Source organism: Lithobates pipiens, unplaced genomic scaffold (assembly GCF_037356315.1).
Source record: "Lithobates pipiens isolate NorthernLeopardFrog02 unplaced genomic scaffold, aLitPip1_a1.2 Scaffold_18, whole genome shotgun sequence".
NCBI classification, from domain to species: Eukaryota; Metazoa; Chordata; class Amphibia; order Anura; family Ranidae; genus Lithobates; species Lithobates pipiens.
The window spans coordinates 555823123-555843631 of record NW_027507758.1 but is presented as its reverse complement, the minus strand read 5'-3'; the positions used below and the strand labels follow the sequence as shown (position 1 = coordinate 555843631).

The 20509-nt window shown below is 42.3% G+C and overlaps 1 protein-coding gene across 1 annotated transcript in view; it reads left to right on the top strand.

The window, feature by feature from the left end:
- The window catches only part of TDRD6 (tudor domain containing 6), a 176361-nt gene that overhangs the window by 131674 nt on the left and 24178 nt on the right, over positions 1–20509 (top strand). Inside the window, exons 6-7 of the mRNA XM_077485168.1 lie at positions 7373–7495; positions 19192–19308. Coding sequence (XP_077341294.1) covers positions 7373–7495; positions 19192–19308 — 240 coding nt within the window. The remainder of the gene's footprint in view (positions 1–7372; positions 7496–19191; positions 19309–20509) is intronic.

The following is a 20509-nucleotide window of genomic DNA, read 5'->3' as shown; positions in this document are numbered from 1 at the left end:
CTGTCCGTGCCATGTGTCCCCAGTGCCACCTATCAATGCCACCTGTCCTCAGTGGCATCTGTCCCCAGTACCACCTATCCGTGCCACCTGTCCCCAGTGCCACCCGTCCCTAGTGCCACCTGTCCCTAGTGCCATGTGTCCCCAGTGCCACCTGTCAGTGTCACGTGTCATCAGTGCCACGTATTGATGCCATCGGTCATCAGTGTCAGGTGTCATCAGTACCACGTATTGGTGCCATCTGTCAGGTGTCATCAGTGCCACTTATTAGTGGCGTCATCAGTACCATGTATTAGTGCCATCTGTCATCAGTGTCACGTGTCATCAGTGCCACATATTCCATCTGTCATCGGTGTCAAGTGTCATCAGTGCCATCTGTCATCAGTGTCACATCAGTGTCACGTGCCATCTGTCTCACGTATCAGTGCCATCTGCCATCAGTGCCAGGTCAGTGTGACGTGTCATTGTCCTGGTGCTCCAGGGCCTTCAAAAGTGTAATAGGTAGTCAACAAGTTAGATGTGTAATTTATGCTCCTAGAACACGTGATGGCGCTCCCTGCATGTTGGGCCTCTCTAAGTGTCCAGGCTGTGAAAAAGTCCCACACATGTGGTATCGTAATACTCGGGAGGAGATGCAGAATGTATTTTGGGGCATTATTTGTGGTATACACATGCCACGTGAGAGAAATAACCTATTACAATGACAATTTTGTGGGGAAAAACAAATAAAAAACAAAAAAAAAATCTTCATTTTGCAAAGAATTGTGGGAAAAAGACAACTCCAAAAACCTCACTATGCCTCTTACTAAGTACCTTGAAATGTCTACTTTCCAAAAAGGGGTCATTCGGGGGGTATTTGTACTTTCCTGGCTTGTTTGGGTCGCAAGAAATGAGTACATCAGGTGTGATCAATTTTTTATGATTCGCACCACAGCTTGTAGACTCTCTAACTTTCTCAAAGACCAAATAATATCCACTAATTTGGGTTATTTTTACCAAAGATATGTAGCAGTATAAATTGTGGCCAAAATGTATGAAGAAAAATTAATAATTTGCATAATTTTATCACAGAAACAAAGAAAAATGTGTTTTTTTTTCAAAATTTTCGGTCTTTTTTCATTTATAGCGCAAAAAATAAAAAACCCAGAGGTGATCAAATACCACCAAAAGAAAGCTCTATTTGGGTACAGTGTTGCATGACTGAGTAATTGTCATTCAAAGTGCGAGAGCACCGAAAGCTGAAAATTGGTCTGGGCAGGAGGGGTGTTTAAGTGCCTAGTAGGCAAGTGGTTAAAGTGCTTTTTAAAAGGAAGCAATTTATAAATAAACAGATGGGTGCATTTCCATAAATATGGTGTATATCAAAATATATTAAGGGCTTAACTATAATATAATAGTGAGTATGGGTGATAATGAACCCACGTGCTGAGGAGAAATAATACAGTGCTGGTCTCCCAACGTGAAAGCAGCAAATAAATGCAATCAATAGTAGAGCAAAACTAAAAATTATTAATAAAATTAATTTTCCAAAAAAATCAGATATTAGGTGTCCAAAAATGTTTCCATTGATATAAATCCTAAAGAGCACAGTGTAGTGATATTCTATATCCAATCCAAGTGCTGGTGCTTGTAAACATAGTTCGGTGTAAAGTGCTGTTAGAGGTGGGTATCCCGTGTAATGTTTTGTGGTAAATATATGGGTGTCCTCTTACCTTACTGCTGTAAGGTTACAGCGTAAATTTATATATTTTTGGGGTCCTTGGTGAGTGTCCCCTTTAAGGATCCTACTGTAGTAACCCAGGTCCTGGCTGGCGTTTCTATCCTGCCGATTTCAAGCAGCATAAGGCCCCTTTAAGGGTGGCTTAGGGATGCTCAGGATGGAGGGTCTCACCAAAGTACCATATATAGGGATTTAAGCAAAGAGGAGGGATGCCTCCATAGTGTAGTACTTTTAAAGCATTTATTTCGATTAAAACAAGGTAAAGACAGGTACTCATAAAAACATATAACTCAATGAGCGGTGTACAAATGAGCAGCAATCGATTAACGTCACTTGCGGTGGCAGCAGTCTCGACTCGTGTTTGTCATGGGTCACGTGACTTCATCAGGGGTTAACTGATGCCCATGGAAGTGTCCTTTTATTGGCAGTGTAATTGTATAGTCCGGCGGCCATTTTTTTTGAAGACAAGGTCGCCGGAGGTAGCGCAGCAGCCATATTGTTGTAAGTCTGGTCACCAGAAGTAGACCGGTGGCCATCTTACTGGTTGGAAAACGTGTAAAGATCCGGTGACATTCTCATACTGCTTTGTGCGGATGTCAGTGATATTGTAGACAGCCGGAATAAACACAATCTCGCAATATACCCAAAGGCATGCATATGGCTAGTAGACTCCATTAGGGCCAGTGCTCATGTAGGTCTTCAGCATTTAAGAAGACAATTATGGAAATTATCACATACCAATTATATCTGGGTAAAAAAAAAAACGGATGATAAAAAAGCAAATAAATTCGCCAAAACACTTATTTTAAAAAACATAAAAATAGATAATAGCGTACGCCAAATAAGTGTATATAGATAAAAATACGATATTTAGCAGCCAGAAATGTTTTGCTCGACAATGTGTGGCACAAATACTGGCATATAAATATTAATTATACTGCAATACAAGGGAGTTGATATTATGAAATAAAAATACAGATATAAAAAACATGTGCATATAAAAAAGCCAGTATAGGTAGGGAAACGTATTCAATAAAAAGAGAGCCAGCAAGGAGAAAATAGAAGGTGCCACATAGTAGAGAAATATATATCGAACAAAGTACAATGAAATAAATAGGGGGTTGCTCTTCAGAAGGCTGGTTAAAAATAGGTATGCTGATTAAGCAATATAGCACGAAATGGGACTGCCAAGGACTAAAGAATAGAATTGGACAATGAGTATGTAATAAAAGGGGGCCGGAAGAGTGAGTCGCTCTTCAGAGTGCTGGTCAAAATATGAGCAACTAAATGGAAGGTTAAAAATCACTGATAAACAATTGAGATCGAATTTGATGTGAAGGCCTCGTGGCGTAAGAGTGTCTAAAGTGAAAATCCACTTAGACTCAAGCTGGCTGGGAGTCCTTATTTTGTGTCCGCCACGCCTGTGTTTCACATATGGCTCTATTCCCCAGAATTTCAATTGTGAGGGGTCCTTATTGTGGTAGGTGGCAAAGTGTTTTGATACACTGTGCTTATCGAAGCCCTTTACTATGTTCTGCACATGTTCTTTTATGCAAACCCTAAGTGGTCTCTTGGTACGGCCTATATATTGGGGCCCACAGCTACATTCCAGGGCGTATACTGCTCCAACAGCGTTGCAGCAGATAAATTCCTTGATCTCATGTTTCCAGTACTCGTTGAAATGAAATCTTTTTCTTTCATTTAGGTGTTTGGTTCTGGTACATGCATAGCATTTTTTTTTACAAGGATAGAAGCCTTTTCCTGTGAAAAATGTCTACCCACTGCCTGGCGGGTCTGGGATGCTTTTCACAATTTTCACAATTTTGTCCCTAATGGTGGGTGCTCTTCTGTACACAAATTTAGGGCGGGTAGGGAGAATATCATTCAAGCGTGTATCGGCTCGTAGTATGTTCCAATTACGTTTTAATGATCCTCTCAATTTGTTTGTGTTGTACACTGCAGTCTAAGATGATTGGTACTGTATCTCGCAGGGCTTTGGCATTCGATTTATCTTAAATCAAATCCTTCCGATCCATTTCTGCTACCTCAGCTGTGCTTTTTATCAATGTAGTCCTTGTTGTAGCCTTTTTCAATAAACCTCCGTTTCATATTGTCAGCTTGGGTGTGGAACTGTTCCTTCTGTGTGCAATTATGTCTAAGGCACATTAGCTGGCCTTTTGGTATATTGTATAGCCAATTTTTATGGTAGCAGCTTTCTAGTGGCAACTAACTATTGCGATCTACACTCTTAAAGTGTGTTTTGGAGGAGAGTCTTCCATTTTCTTGCATAATTTCCAGATCAAGGAATGTGATCGTCTTGTCGCTGATTTCCTATGAAAGTTTGATATTCCTGTCATTTCTGTTTAGATCTTCCAGAAAGCCGATAAGCTTTGTTTTTTCACCTTTCCATAGAATAATGACATCATTGATATATCTTCTGTAAATAAATAGCTCTCCTGACATATTGGTAAACACTCTTTCCTCCTCCCATTGTGCCATGAAAAGGCCTGCCTGTCAGGGCTGGCTTAGCCCTTCCTCCTCTGGGCTGGCTGCTCAGCTGTCGGCTAATTGCCAGCTCTCTTCTCTTTCCACAGTTACCAGCTGTTCCCGATGATGCTCGTCCAACCTGCCTATTTAAAGCCTTCCTGCTCATTTTTCCATTTGCCTTCGCCTTGTGTCACATCACAGGAACCATCTCCTGCTGTTTGTTTCAACACTGGCTTGCTGACATCCCACCTGGCTTCTTATCCTCCTTGCGGTTGCTCTCCTTGGATCCCCGACTTCCAGCCTGGCTGATTACCCAATCTGGTTAATGAACTTTGGACTGGCTGACTACCCGATCTGGCTACAGGACTCTGGCTATGCTTGACTACGCTTTTTTCTATTTACCTTTTTATTTTTAATAATAAACAAGTGTGATTTGATTGTACTTCTGTCTCAGTCTGTTTCATGGTTTCTGACACTGCCACACTGGGAGCAAATTTTGCTCCCATGGCTACTCCTGTTTTTTGATGGTAGTTGCGATTGAACAAAAAATAGCTGTTTTTTAGACAGAAATCAAGGCATTTTATGAGATATTTTCTTTGAATGCAAGGTATGTGGGTATATTTCCTGAGTCCCCACTTTACCGCTTCACAAGCTTGATGATGTAGTATAATCGTGTATAGTGAGGAGATATCAGCTGTCGCTAGCCACCATGGTCCCTCATCTGTTGGTATGTCTTCCAATATCTGTAAAATTTGTTTTGTGTAATGTAGGTAGGCTTGTGTTTTCTGTACGGCCGATTGTAAGTAGTGGTCGATGTATTGTCCCATTCTTGCTGTTAATGAATCGATTCCGTTAACTATCAGTCTTGGTGGTGGATTTTGCTTAGCCTTGTGAATTTTGGGAAGTGAATATATAATTGGTGTTCTAATTGATTCCGGTACCAGGTATTTGGCTTCTTTTTTGTTGAGGATATCTTTTTTTAGGCCCAAATGAATGATCTGCTCAAGTGCTTTCTGTTCAAGAAAGATTTAATTTCAACAAGTACCGGAAACACTTACGAGATCAAGGAATTTATCTGCTGCAACACTATTGGAGCAGTATACGCCCCTGAATGTAGCTGTGGGCTCCAATATATAGGCCGTACCAAGAGACCACTTAGGGTATGCATAAAAGAACATGCGCAGAACATATTAAAGGGCTTCGATAAGCACAGTGTGTCAAAACACTTTGCCACCCACCACAATAAGGACCCCTCACAATTGAAATTCTGGGGAATAGAGCCATATGTGAAACATTGGTGTGGCGGACACAAAGTAAGGACCCTGAGCCAGCTTGAGTCAAAGTGGATTTTCACTTTAGACACTCTTACGCCATGAGGCCTCAACATCGAATTCAATCTCAATTGTTTTATCAGTGATTTTTAATCTTCCATTTAGTTGCTCATATTTTAACCAGCACTCTGAAGAGCCACTCACTCTTCCGGCCCCCTTTTATTACATACTCATTGTCCAATTCTATTCTTTAGTCCTTGGCAGTCCCATTTCGTGCTATATTGCTTAATCCGCATACCTATTTTGAACCAGCCCTCTGAAGAGCAACCCCCTATATATTTCATTGTACTTTGTTCAATATATACTTCTCTACTATGTGGTACCTTCTATTTTCTCCTTGCTGGCTCTCTTTTTATTGAATGTTTCCCTACCTATACTGGCTTTTTTATATGCACATGTTTTTTATATCAGTATTTTTATTTCATAATATCAACTCCCTTGTATTGCAGTATAATTAATATTTATTTGCCAGTATTTGTGCCCCACATTGTTGGGCAAAACGTAATTTCCGGTTGCTATATATTGTATTTTTATCTATATACACTTATTTGGCGTACGCTTATATCTATTTTTATGTTTTTTTAAATAAGTGTTTTGGCAATTTTATTTGCTTTTTTATCATCCATTTTTTAGCCAGATATAGGCAGGACCTGGGTTACTACAGTAGGATCCCTAAGGCTTTTTTCACTGTCCTGCCAGCGCACCGCCCCAGTGTGAAAGCCCTCCGGCTTTCACACTGGAGTGAAAGGGGCCGGTTTTTTTCAGGCGCTACACAGGCGCTATTTTTAGCGCTGTAACGCCTGAATACCGCCCCAGTGTGAAAGCAGCCTAAAGGGGACGAGCACCGAGGACCCCAAAGATATATAAATTTACGCTTTAACTTTACAGCAGTAAGGTAAGGGGACACCCATATATTTACCATGAAGGATTGCACGGGATACCCACCTCTAACAGCACTTTACACCAAGTTATGTTTGCAAGCACCAGCACTTTATGAATCGGATATAGAATATCGCTACACTGCACTTTAGGATTTATGTCAATGGAAACATTTTTGGACACTTAATATCTGTTTTTTTGGAAAATTAATTTTATTTATAATTTTTAGTTTAGCTCTACTATTGATTGCATTTATTTGCTGCTTTCACTTGTGATTTCACGTTTGGAGACCAGCACTGTATTATTTCTCCTCAGCACATGGGTTCATTATCACCCATACTCACTATTTTATATTATAGTTAAGTGCTTAATATTTTTTGATATACACCATATTTCTGGAAATGTACCCATCTGTTTATTTATACGTTTCTTCTTTTTTAAAGCACTTTAATGCGTATCAAGCCATGTTATGTTATCTCTGAAATATTTATTTGATTATGTCACCCGATACCTTTGTTTAGGATCAGTGTGTCCACCGCCACTGGCTATTATTTATTTCCTACTTTTGAGGAAACCGGAAAATTGTATACTCCCCTTTCCGTAATATTCCTTCCCTGACGCATCTTCATGGCAGCATACAGCAACCCACCCTTCTGAGGTGATTCATATATACGGAGAATACAGGGGTGGGGGCCATCTCGCCAACTTAAAACTATGTGGTCCTATCAGGTTGTGGAGACAGTCACAACCCGTGGTGTATGATGCCATGAAGATGTGGCAGGAAAGGAAAATTACCGAAAGGGGAGTATACAATTTTCCGGTTTGTGTGCACCAAATAGCTTTTTAAACCCAGACATTACCTTGTACAAGGAAGAAGAGCAGCACTATTCAGTTTTATTTATTTTTTGTATTCAGATTTTTCTTCTTTTTTTTTTTTTTTGTGTTTTATGCATTACAGATAAACAGCCAGACATATTTACAGTATGCAGAGACCAGCTGGGGGTTAAAACAAGCCCTGATGTAATATATGGGAGTGATGATAGCGATTCTTCAACTGATCAAGAAACTTTAGATAATAAAGGTAAATGATTCAATTCTTGGATTGAAAGATGAAATCTGGGCATAAAAACATTTTAAGATATTTTCATGTATGATAGTGATGATGGTAATTCTTTGGCTGATACTTTAAATAAGGAAAATAAATAGTTTAATTTCTGGCTTGAAAGATACATTCCAGGCATAAAAACTTTTAAGATATTCCTTAACAGCCACAGAGGATATAAACCCATTTTTTGTGCACCAGTTGCCCTTGTAATCCCAAGAAGAAGGGTTCATAAAAGACCAGTCTCTGCACAAGGGGGAGGAGCAGCGTGACCAGTCTCTTTTACAGTAAGCTTCTGCACAGAGGTGAAGCTTCATGCTGAATTACTGCACAGATCTGGAAGAAATACACAAAGCACACCAACATTAAAGTACGAATATGCATGCCTCTTGTATTTAGGCAATATTTGCTTATCTTAAAGTCTACCTTTAAATCTGGAGCTCAGCTTTGGTTTCATTAATTACATGGCCTGTAACATTATTTGTCAGTGGCAGAGAGTCTGAAGAGTCCAAGGGTTTCCTTACCTATTCACATATCATGTTAAAAGCATAATACACTATGAAACAACTTTTCCCAATATAGGAGGAGGGGTGGGTCCCTGTCAGGAGCTTGCTCCCTGCTGCTTCAGAGGACTCAGAGCTATTAACCTCTTCCCGCCAGCCTTACGCATATATGTAGCCTCTTGGCTGGTGGGCTTTAAAGCCAAGAGTCCGAATATAGGCAGTCCTATGTAAACCTCTTTTTGTGCTGAGAGAAACGCTCCCAGAACAGTTACCGGCGGGTAGTGGAAATCTCCCAATGCAGAATTGTGACCAGGAGTTTTCAGATCATGTAACAGCCAATCACAGAGGTCACAGGATTGGAATGCCCATCTCCTCCTCCAAGGTTTTAACCTTTGAACCTCTTAACCACTTAAGCACCAGGCTTCTTTTTCAGACTTGGTGTTTATAAGTTAAAAACACGTTTTTTTGCTAGAAAATTACTTGGAACCCCCCCTTCAGTCCATCGTGAATGCTGCTGCCAGACTCATCCACCTTACAAACCACACAGTGTCTGCTACCCCTCTCTGCCAGTCCCTCCATTGGCTGCCACTTGCCCAACGAATTCAATTCAAAATACTAACACTTACAAAGCCATCCACAATTATCCCTCCAGCTACATCACTAGCCTAGTCTCAAAATACCAACCTAATCGCCCACTTCATTCCTCCCAAGACCTCCTGCTTTCTAGCTCCCTCATCACCTCCTCCCATATCCGCCTCCAGGACTTCTCCCGAGCCTCACCCATCCTCTGGAATCCACTACCCCAATTTGTCAGAATGTCTCCAAATTTATCCACTTTTAGGCGATCCCTGAAAACTTTCCTCTTCAGAGAAGCCTATCCGGCCTCTATCTAACAACTGCACTATTTTCTCCATGAGCTCATCCCCCACAGCTATTACCCTTTTGTATAACTTGACCCTCCCTCCTAGATTGTAAGCTCTAACGAGCAGGGCCCTTTGGTTCCCCCTGTCTTGTATTGTATTGTAATGTCTGCCCTAATGTTGTAAAGCGCTGCGTAAACTGTCGGTGCTATATAAATATAAAAATGGCGGTCATTGCAATACTTTTTGTTACACCGTATTTGCACAGTAATAGTAGGACTAAACATAGCAGATTCCCATCTAGTCCTCTGGGCCCTTTTGTTGAGGTGCAGGAGGCTGGGGATCAGGTAGATCTTCCCAAATATTGGAAGATAATTATTTTTTCCTCTTCGGAGGATCCTAACAGGGAGGGAGTAGCCGCACAAGTCAGGTGTTTGTCTACTCCCTTACTTAACCTTTACTTAACCCTTTTGTTGCCTGCAGCACAGGCTCTTGAGGTAGCTACCTCTAATAGGGTTCATTTGAACCTCCTCCACCTGGGGATATTTTTCTTATTCATGCATAGCTATGTATTCTGAATGGGAACATTTCTATGAAAGAAATGGGAGGTTCCAGCTATTAATGCTGCAATCACCTCAGTGAGCAGAGTCTCACATGTCCAATGGATAATGCATTGATGTTAAAGGATCCAGCAGGTTAAGGTTGGATTTTCCTTTTAAAGACAATATGTCTTTTGCAGTTCTGGCTGCAATTGGAGTAGCTCAGTCCATTAACCCTTTAACGTCTGCTCCACTATTTTGGTGGCACACATTTTGAGTCATGCCAATGCATTGGAATGTGGACTCCAAGGGGTTAAGGAACAGGTGTGAGATACCTGAAAGTTCTGCCTGATCAGCAGGCCCGGCAAGAGGCTGGTGTATTTGATGCACTGTGTCTCAGACAGGGCCAGTGCTACCACTAGGCAAACTAGGCAGCCACCTAGGGTGCCCTGCTGCCTAGGGCACCCAGCCACTTGCTCTCCTACTCTATTCACTCTGCAGCAAGCATCCAAGTCTCAGCATCAGCAGGCAGCCACCGCTCTGTTCATACATAGTGTCAGAGGCGCAGGGCTGTGTCTGTATCTCATCTCCCGAATGAATGGAAGCAAGCAAGCATTCATTGATGGGCGCTGGTAGGCTGCATTTGATGGGCGCTGGTAGGCTGTATTTAATGGGCGCTGGTGAGGCTGCATTGATGGGTGCTGGTAAGGCTGCATTTAATGGACGCTGGTGATGCAGAATTTATGGGCACTGGTAAGGCTGCATTTGATGGGTGCTGGTGAGGCTGCATTTGATGGGCGCTTCATTAAAAAGGTAGAGTTTACATGATCAGGGGAAGGGGGTGGAGCCAGGGGGCGGCAAAAGGAGGTTTTGCCTAGGGTGTCAAAAATCCTTGCACCAGCCCTTCTCACAGATGCTATGAAGGACTTGATCGTTTAAGCCCTATGGCTTATACTTGGATTAGTGCATTTTTGCAGAGGTCCGTGGCTGAAATATTGATCAGCCGAAGCACTAGGTGAAAACCATTAGCCAGTCTGTGTCCCTTCCTGGGGTACAACTATTTTGAGTGGATAAGTACATCCAAAAGGGGTAAAGCTCTCTTTTACCAGTAAAAGAAGGTTCAAACAGTTCTTTTAATCGTGCAGCCTCTCCTATGCCTGGGGTATCTGCCTTTAGGCAGTCTCAATGGTCTCAATCATCAGAAAGTTCCCAGGGGCAGCACCAGGATCTTGGGGGCAGAAAGCCCATAAAACTCTAGGTTACATCTAGAGTCTCAAGAGCCTGGATGGCCCAGTCGGCTTTTGATCTCAGGGTCTGGGTCCTGTTTGGGTGCTGCCTGTGGAGTCTTTGGGCTGCTGATGCGGCAGTCTTTATGCAAGAGTGTCCGTCTCCTCAAAGAATGCTCCTAAGGTTCCAGGGAAGAAAAGAAAAAGAAAAGAAGAGAAGTCTCTTTCTGGCCTCTGGATTAGCTGTTATCCCAGTCAGTGATATCAGAGATTCCCTTAGTGGAACAGGGTTTTTTTTTTTGGCGCAAACCTTTTAAGGTCTCATTCTAAATCTCGGAGATCTGAATTGGCACTTGAACATCCGATCCTTTCAGAATTCGATCGGCTGTGTACATTCTGCAAGGAGGGGAGTTGCATATCTCCATGTGCCAAGGTTGCTCACTTACCAGAAATTTCTGCGGTTTGAAATATAAAATTATTTTTTCAATCGTGGCACTGCCATCTGGTTTACCCACAGCACCACGAGTGTTCTGAAAGATTCTGGCACCTCCTTTAGCCAGGTTAAGGGCTCAGGGCATAACGGTCCTAGCCTATTAGAAGATCTACTTTTAATAGATCATTCAGTCTCATGTCTAAAACCAGAGTCTGATCTTAGCTGTAGATATCGGAATTCTCTAGGTTGGATTCTGAGGACTAATTCAACTTATCAGGATAAAGGAAAATTCTTTCATTCGGCTGCAGGAGATTTTTAGGGGAAATGGTGGCCTCCTTCAGGGCCGTCCCTTAAAAGCTGTTTTATTCAAAGACTGCTTCAAGACACCATCCTGTTGGTCTGGAATAAAGAGGATTCAGGCCTTGTTTGTTTCCAATACGCTTGGCTCCCGACATAGGTCAGAGCCTAAATTGGTGGTTGTTGCCCAGCAGGAGGGAAATCTTTATCCTGCAAGGTGTTAACAACAAATACCAGCCTTCTAGGCTGGGAAGCAGCCCTGGAAGAAGATTCTGTCCAGGGGAGATGGTCCAGGTTAGAGGACCTTGCCTATCAACTTTGTTGGAAGTTTCAGGCAGTACATCTGGCCATAGAATCTTGGCGGTCAGATTACGGGACTGTCCTGACAGGATTCAGTCTGACAGAGCCACGGCGGTGGCTTACATCATTCACCAGGGGAGGCACGAGAAGTAGTGCAGCCCAAAAATAGGTGAATAATGTTCTAGCTTTGGCAGAGCACAACACTCCTTGCCTGTCGGCAATTCTAATTTTTCAAACGTACTACTTGAGACGCCAACAGTTATTTCCGGGAGAATGATCTCTTCACCCTGACATCTTCCTAGCAATATGTCAGATGGGGTATTCCGGACATGAACCTATTCGCATCCAGATTCATTAATAAGGTCGACAACTTTATGTCAAACAAGGGGTCCACTAGCAGGAGGTAAAAGACGCATTAGTCTTCCCAGGGGATCAGTTTTCACTGATTTATCTATTTCCCCCAGTTCTGCTACTTCCGCACCTTTTCCGCAGGATTAAGCAGGAACGGAAGAAAGTGATTATAGTGGCCCCAGCCAGGTCCCAGAAGATTTTAATTTATCAAGATCATAAGGAGGGCATTAGAATTCCTTGGACTCTGCCATTATAGCCAGACCTTCTTGCACAAGGTCCGGTATTTTATCCTACTTTACGGACAAGGAGTTTAACAGGTTTGACTGTTGAATCCCACTCTATAAAAGATTGTGGTTGATCTCCTTCAGTAGTGTCTAGTTTGACTAAGCCCAGGAAGCCGGATTCCAGAATCACTTACTTGACTTTTATCAAGAGCCAGATCCAGGCCGCATCAATGTCTTTTCCTATGGCCTCTTGCTTCCCACTCTTGGTGCGTAGCTCATTCAGGGGTTAACACTGTTTATCCCCCTATCAAGGCACCTTTAAAGCCTTAGGATTTAAAATTGGTCTTTTCGACTTTGCTGAATCAGCAAAGCCGTTTGAACATTACGAGGAATTCACTTGGTTCTTTGACAAGAAGGATAATCTTTTTTGCTTGCCATTTCTTCTGCTAGAAGAGTATCGGAACTAACGGCTCTGTCTTGTAAGAGCCATATTTCATCATGCATAAGGATGAGGTGGTTTGATGTCCTCATCCTGAATTCTTACCAAAAGTGGTAGGTTTCATTTAAACCAAGATATTATTCTTCCATCTTTCTCCCCAGAAGCCTTAATCTGGGGAAGAGAAAGCACTACAGACTATTGATGTAAGACGACTGCTCAGGTTTGCTAACCACAGGTTTGTTTGTACTGCCAGAGGGTCCAACATATGGACAGGCAGTGTCAATATCCACTATTTTCCAAATGGATTTGTTCAAGTGATTGATCAAGCTTCAACTTAAAGAAGAATATTCTTCCTTCTCATATTAAGAGCACACTCATCCAGGGCGATTGGTGCCTCTTGGGTGGTGCATCATCAGGCCTCTATGGCTCAGATCTGTAAGACCGCAACTTGGTCTTCAGTTCATATGTCTATCCGATTTTATCAAATCGATATTAAAGGTCATGAGGATATTGCCTTTGGGCACAGCATATACTGCAGGCTGCAGTATGAGTCCTCTGGCCTCCTGTTTCCTTGATTCTGTCTCCCCCCTTCAAGAGGAAGTAAACCCTGATGAGTTTACTTCCTCTTTTTTTCCCTGCAAAGGTAAAGCATAATGGACTACTATGCATCGCATTAGTAGCCCATTATGTGTCACTTACCTGACACAGGAGCCAGCGAAGTCGCGCTGTCCCCTGTAGTCCGCCGCATCCATCTTGCTTGTGGCGTCTCGCAGCTCCGCCGCTGTCATTCGGCGAAGCCGCAATGACGTCACTCCCGCGCATGCGCACGGGAGTCGACAAATGCGGCAGCTCCGTTTTTGGAACTGCCACGTTCAGTGCGCCTGCGCGCCGCTGTCTACGGCGCATGTGCCGTAGACAGCGGTGCCTGTCTTGAGGCAAATATCTCCTAAACCGTATAGGTGTAGGAGATATTGCTTGGACCTACAGGTAAGCCTTAATCTAGGCTTACCTGTAGGTCAAAGTGGTTTGTAAGGGTTTACAACCACTTTCAGTTGCCATTGCTATGGGACATCTCACATAGTTATTAATATGGCTCTGCGTCCCCTGATGTAAGAAAAGAAAATAGGATTTTTAAAACCACTTACTTGTAAAATCCTTTTCTTTGTACATCAGGGGACACAGAGGTCCCTCCCTTCTTCTTATACACTTTTATTGCTTGGCTACAAAACTGACGACTCCCAGTAATGGGAGGGGTTATATGGGGGAAGTGCACGCCTTAAGGGGTATGCCAGTGTCTAGCACCTCATGGTCCAATAACCACATAGTTATTACAGTGTCCCCTGATGTACTTCAAAGAAAAGGATTTTACAGGTAAGCTGTTTTAACCACTTGCTTACTGGGCACTTAAACACCCTTCCTGCCCAGACCAATTTTCAGCTTTCAGCGCTCTCACACTTTGAATGACAATTACTCAGTCATGCAACACTGTACCCAAATGAATTTTTTGTCCTTTTTTTTCCCACAAATAGAGCTTTCTTTTGGTGGCATTTGATCACCTCTGGGGTTTTTATTTTTTTCGCTATAAATGAAAAAAAAGACCGAAAATTTTGAAAAAAAATGAATTTTTCCTTGTTTCTGTGACAAAATTATGCGAGTTATACATTTTTCTTCATAAATTTTGGTCACAATTTATACTGCTACATATCTTTGGTAAAAATAACCCAAATTAGTGGATATTATTTGGTCTTTGTGAAAGTTAGTCTACAAGCTGTGGTGCGAATCGCACAAAATTGATCACATCTGATGTACAGGAAAGTACAAATACCCCCCAAATGACCCCTTTTTGGAAAGTAGATATTCCAAGGTATTTAGTAAGAGGCATGGTGAGCTTTTTGATGTAATTTTTTCCCACAATTCTTTGCAAAATTAAGATTTTTCATTTTTTTTTTTTTCTTCACAAAATTGTCATTTTAACCACTTGCAGACCGGACCATTTTGCTGGTCAAAGACCAGACCACTTTTTGCGATTCGGCACTGCGTCGTTTTAACTGACAATTGCGCGGTCGTGCGACGTGGCTCCCAAGCAAAAATGACGTCCTTTTTTTCCCACAAATAGAGCTTTCTTTTGGTGGTATTTGATCACCCCTGCGGTTTTTATTTTTTGCGCTATAAACAAAAATAGAGCGACAATTTTGGAAAAAACGCATTATTTTTTACTTTTTGTTATAATAAATATCCCCCAAAAATATATAAAAAAAAATTTTTTTCCCTCAGTTTAGGCCGATATGTATTCTTCTACATATTTTTGGTAAAAAAAATCGCAATAAGCGATTATTGATTGGTTTGCACAAAAGTTATAGCGTTTACAAAATAGGGATAGTTTTATAGCATTTTTATTAATAATTTTTTTATTATTTTTTTTTACTAGTAATGGCGGCGATCAGCGATTTTTATTGTGACTGCGACATTGTGGGGGACCCATCGGACATTTTTAACACATTTTTGGGACCATTGTCATTTATACAGTAATCACTGCTATATAAATGCAGTGATTCCTGTGTAAATGACACTGGCAGTGAAGGGGTTAACCAGTGGGTGGCAGTGTAGGGGTTAAGTGTTCCTAGGGGTGTGTTACTAACTGTGGGGGGGTTGGGCTTTCATTTAGTGAACACTGATCTCTGCTCCAATCACATGGAGAAGAGATCAGCGTCACTAGTTGCTAGGCAGAATGGAGAAATGCCTCCATTCGGCCGCTCCGTGAGACGATCACGGGGATGCCCGCAGCGATCGAGTCCGCGGGTCCCGCGACCGGACTCATGGGGGTCCAGACCAGCGCGGGAGCGCGCCGCCGGCGGCGCGCTTCCGATGGCAGGGCGGCATTGAATATTGGACGTACCTGTACGCCAATATGCCTGCCCGTGCCATTCTGTTGACATACATCGTCGTGCGCTGGTCGGGAAGTGGTTAATGGGTTATTTCTCTCACATGGCATGTGTATACCACAAATGACACCCCCAACAAAAATTCTGCTACTCCTCCTGAGTATTACAATACCACATGTGTGGGACTTTTTCACAGCCTGGCCACATAGAGAGGCCCAACATGCAGGGAGCGCCATCAGGTGTTCTAGGAGCATAAATTACACATCTAACTTTTTGACTACTTATTACACTTTTGAAGGCCCCGGAGCACCAGGACAATGACACGTGGCACTGATGACAGATGGCACCGATACGTGGCAATGATGACACTTATACGTGGCAGTGATGACATGTGGCACTAATACGAGGCACTGATGACAGATGGCACTAATACGTGGCACCGATGACAGATGGCACTAATACGTGGCACCGATGACGCGTGACACTGATGACAGATGGCACTTATAAGTGGCATTGATGACAAGTGACCCTGACAACAGATGGCACGTGACACTGACAGGTGGCATTGATGACAAATGGCACTGATACGTGGCACTGATGACAGATGGCACTATGTGGCACTGATGACACTGATGACAGATGGTACTTATACGTGGCACTGACAACAGGTGGCACTGGGGACAAATTGCACTGCCAACAGGTGGCACTGGGGACAGATAGCACTAACAGGTGGCACTGGGGACAGATAGCACTAACAGGTGGTACTGGGGACAGATAGCACTAGTAGGTGGCACTGGGGGCAGGTGGCACTGGGGCGGATGGCACTGGGGCGGATGGCACTTTTTTTTATTTTTTTCACACTTATGGCCGCTGCAGCCGTTCATCTCTCCCTCCTCACACACTATCTGTGTGAGGAGGGAGAGCGGCACTGCGAGATGATCTCATATGAGATCATCTCACATTGGACACGCTGATCGTGCTGTAAACGGCCGCTGTGATTGGCCGTTTACAGCGATCTGTGTTTGCCTGTCTCCGGGGGACACGGCAAACACAGAACTTCCCCCGATGCTCTACGGCCGTCATTCGGCTATAGGGCGGGCGGGAGGAGGTTAAAAATCCTATTTTTTTTTCCTTATTTATTTTATTTATTTTTGCACTGTTAAAAAAAAAAAAATAAAAAAAAAAAAAAGAATTTGGGTCACTTTTATTCCTATTACAAGGAATGTAAACATTTTAGATCTCATATTTGGACTTAAATGCAATAATAAAAAAAAATTGTCATTTGAAAAAATGACATTGAAAAAAATGTGCCTTTAAGACTTTAAGAGATATGGGCGGATGTGACGTTTTGACCTCGCTTCCGCCCTGCTATGGTATGGAGATTGGTAGGGCCATCTTAGCCTCACTCATTTCCGGTAAGCGGCGGGAGAGCAGCGGGGGGTGGCGCCTCTCCCGGCGCCGATAATGGGGATCTTGCGGCGAATCCACCGCAAAGACCACCATTATAGTTTACCAAACCGCCGCATGAAGAGATGGATACTTCGGTTGTGGCAGCAGCTGCTGCCGTTACCGAGATATCCCTCTTCAAAAATGGACATACATCGGCGTGCTGCGGTCGGTAAATGGTTAAATGGCCAGGAGGCAGCAACGGGAAGAGGTTAATATTCACAGTACTAGAATTTAACTGTCTGCATAATATTTGGCATACTTAATTACAGGTAAGTTAGGTCATTATGGTGATAGAGAAGATTTTATTTTATTTTATTTGGTGGGGGGGGGGGGTTATAGTTATCCAGCAGCGAATGCAGTGCAATAATAAATGTGAAGGAAACCTGCACTATCGGGTCAATTTTGATAAGCCATACACTGCATGGTCAAAAGTATGTGAATAACTGTCCACATGATTTAGTTAGGGGTTTCTAGTAGGGGTAATTGTTGATGCTAAAGCAGACAATGACGTGTTTATCAATTGTGCAGTTTCAGTTTTGTGCCAAGAGCTTGGTGGAGATCCTTTTCTGTTCTAGCATGAAGACATGGTTTGGTGAGGAGTAACTTGAGTTGCCTGTATAGAGCTATGACCACAAAACCTACTGGGGTGAATTGGAATCCTGATCGGAGGCCAGGTCTTTTTGACCAAAATCAGTACCTGACCACCCAAGTGCTCTTTTGCCTGAATGGGCACACATTTCCATAGACACACTCCAAAGTCTTGTGGAAAACCTTCTTACTTTCAATAAAAATGACATTTTTTAAATGTGACGGAGATAAAATGCACATTGATCATTTTGACATTGTGAAAACCTTTTTAGGGCTCCCCCCCTTTGATGGTTCTTATAGCTGCAAAGAGGCATCCGATTCTATGTTTAAAGGGGTTGTAAAGAGTAGTTTTTTATTTTCTACATAGGTTCCTCTAAGCTAGTGCATTGTTGGTTCACTTACCTTTTCCTTCGATTTCCCTTCTAAATGTTTTTTTTCTTTGTCTGAATATCTCACTTCCTGTTTCTCCTCAGTAAACTTCTCACCATCATCCGAGCTGGTGGTTAGTCAGCCAGAACAGCTTACTGAACAGCTTACTGAGGAAGGAGGAAGTGAGAAATTCAGACAAAGAAAACAAAGAAAAAAAACATTTAGAAGGGAAATCGAAGGAAAAGGTAAGTGAACCAACAATGCACTAGCTTATAGGAACCTATTTAGAAAATAAAAAACGAACCTTTACAACCCCTTTAACCACTTGCCGACCAGTCGCCGTAGTTATACTGGGGCAGATTGGCTCTATTGCGCGAATCGCCATAGGTGTACGTCGCTTTGTGCAATAGATACAGTGGGCGCGAGCACAGCGCCGGTGCACGTGGCCAGCAGCTTAGATGTCCGCTGGCAACGTGCAATCACGCCTCAGAGAGCCAGAACGGGGATCTGTCAATGTAAACAAACAGTTCTGTCAGGAGTACAGACTGATCATCTGTTCCTAGTGATTAGGATCAGTGATCTCTCTGTACTCCGTCAGTCCACTCCCCCCACAGTTAGAAACACTTCCCAGGGAACACATTTAACCCCTTGATGCCAGTGTCATTTATACAATAATCAGTTCATTTTTATAGCACTGATCACTGTATAAATGTCACTCGTCCCAAAAAAGTGTCTGATCTGTCCGCTGCAATGTTGCAGTCCCACTAAAAATTGCTGATCACCACCATTACTAGTAAAAAAAAACGATCCCCTATTTTGTAGATGCTATAAGTTTTGTGCAAACTAATCAATATACGCTTATTGCAATATTTTATTTATTTTTTCCAAAAATATGTAGAATAATACATATTAGCCTAAACTGGTCTTTTTTTGTTTATAGCGCAAAAAAACAAACAAAAAAAAAAATGCAGAGGTTATCAAATACCACCAATTTGTGGGGAGGGGGGAAGGACATACATTGTTTGGGTACAGCATCACACGACTGCTCAGTTGTCATGTGATTGGATGTATTTAAACTGTGTGCCTCAATGAACTCAGAGAAAAGTATATTACAGTGAGTACAAAATTCCTAGTTTACTGCGCAATAATAATGTTAAGGTCTCTGCACAAATGGGAAAAGGTCAGCATTAAGAAGAGCTCTGTCTTGCTTTGCAGATATAAAAGCAGAAGAGCCATGCCGTATACACACAGATCAGCCAATGGCGATAACCAGCACTGGAAACAAGAATGAAGGTGATCTTGGTGAGGCGTCAAAGGACATGGATGATAAAGGCAAGAGAATTAAGTTACTCTTCAAATGGCTAGATTTAGGGCCTGTTCTATTTCAGAACAATGGACTTCTTTTAGATATCGCAGTTGCTCTGCATTTGGTTAGATAATCCCTTCTTGTTTCCAAAATACCATATATATTAGCCATTGTTAACAAAAAAACAAAAAAAAAGTCAGCAGCTACAAATACTGTACCTGCTGACTTTTAACCACTTAAGGACCAGGCCTCTTTTTCAGATTTGGTGTTTACATGTTTAAAACAGTTTTTTTTTGCTAGAAAATTACTTAGAACCCCCAAACATTTTGTATTGTTTTTTTTCTAACACCCTAGAGAATAAAATAGCGGTCATTGAAATACTTTTTTTCACACCGTATTTGTGCAGCGGTCTTACAAGCGTACTTTTTTTGGAAAAAAATCAGTTTTTTGAATAAAAAAATAAGACAACAGTAAAATTAGCCCAATTTTTTTTTTATATTGTGAAAGATAATGGTACGCCGAGTAAATTGATACCCAACATGTCACGCTTCAAAATTGCGCCCGCTCGTGGAATGGCGTCAAACTTTTAGCCTCAAAAATCTCCATAAGCAACATTTAAAATATTCTACAGGTTGCATTTTTTGCGTTACAGATGCGGTCTAGGGCTAGAATTATTGCTCTCACTATACAGATTGCGGCGATACCTCACATGTGTGGTTTGACCAACGTTTTCATATACGGGCGCTACTCACGTATGCGCTCGCTTCTGTGCGCAAGTTTCCCGTGAATTTTTTTTTTTTTATTTTTACACTTTTTTTTTATTTTTTAAATGGATCACTTTTATTCTTATTACAAGGAATGTAAACATCCCTTGTAATAGAAAAAAGCATGACAGGTCCTCTTAAATATGACCTCTGGGGTCAAAGTCCTCAGATCTCATATTTGAACTCAAATGAAAAAAAAAAAATGACATTTAAAAAAAAATATACCTTTTAAGAGGTATGGGCGGAAGTGACGTTTTGACGTTGCTTCTGCCCTCCTATGGTATAGAGACGAGTGGGGGCCATCTTAGCCTCACTCGTCTCCATACCCAGCTAGCAAAAGGACCCAATCGCCTCCGTCGCTACCGACGGCTCCGGTAAGAGCCGGAAGGTGCGGGGGGGGGGGGGGGTGACGAATCCGCCGCAGAGACCACCGTTATCGTACAGACGACCGGCGCCTGAAGAG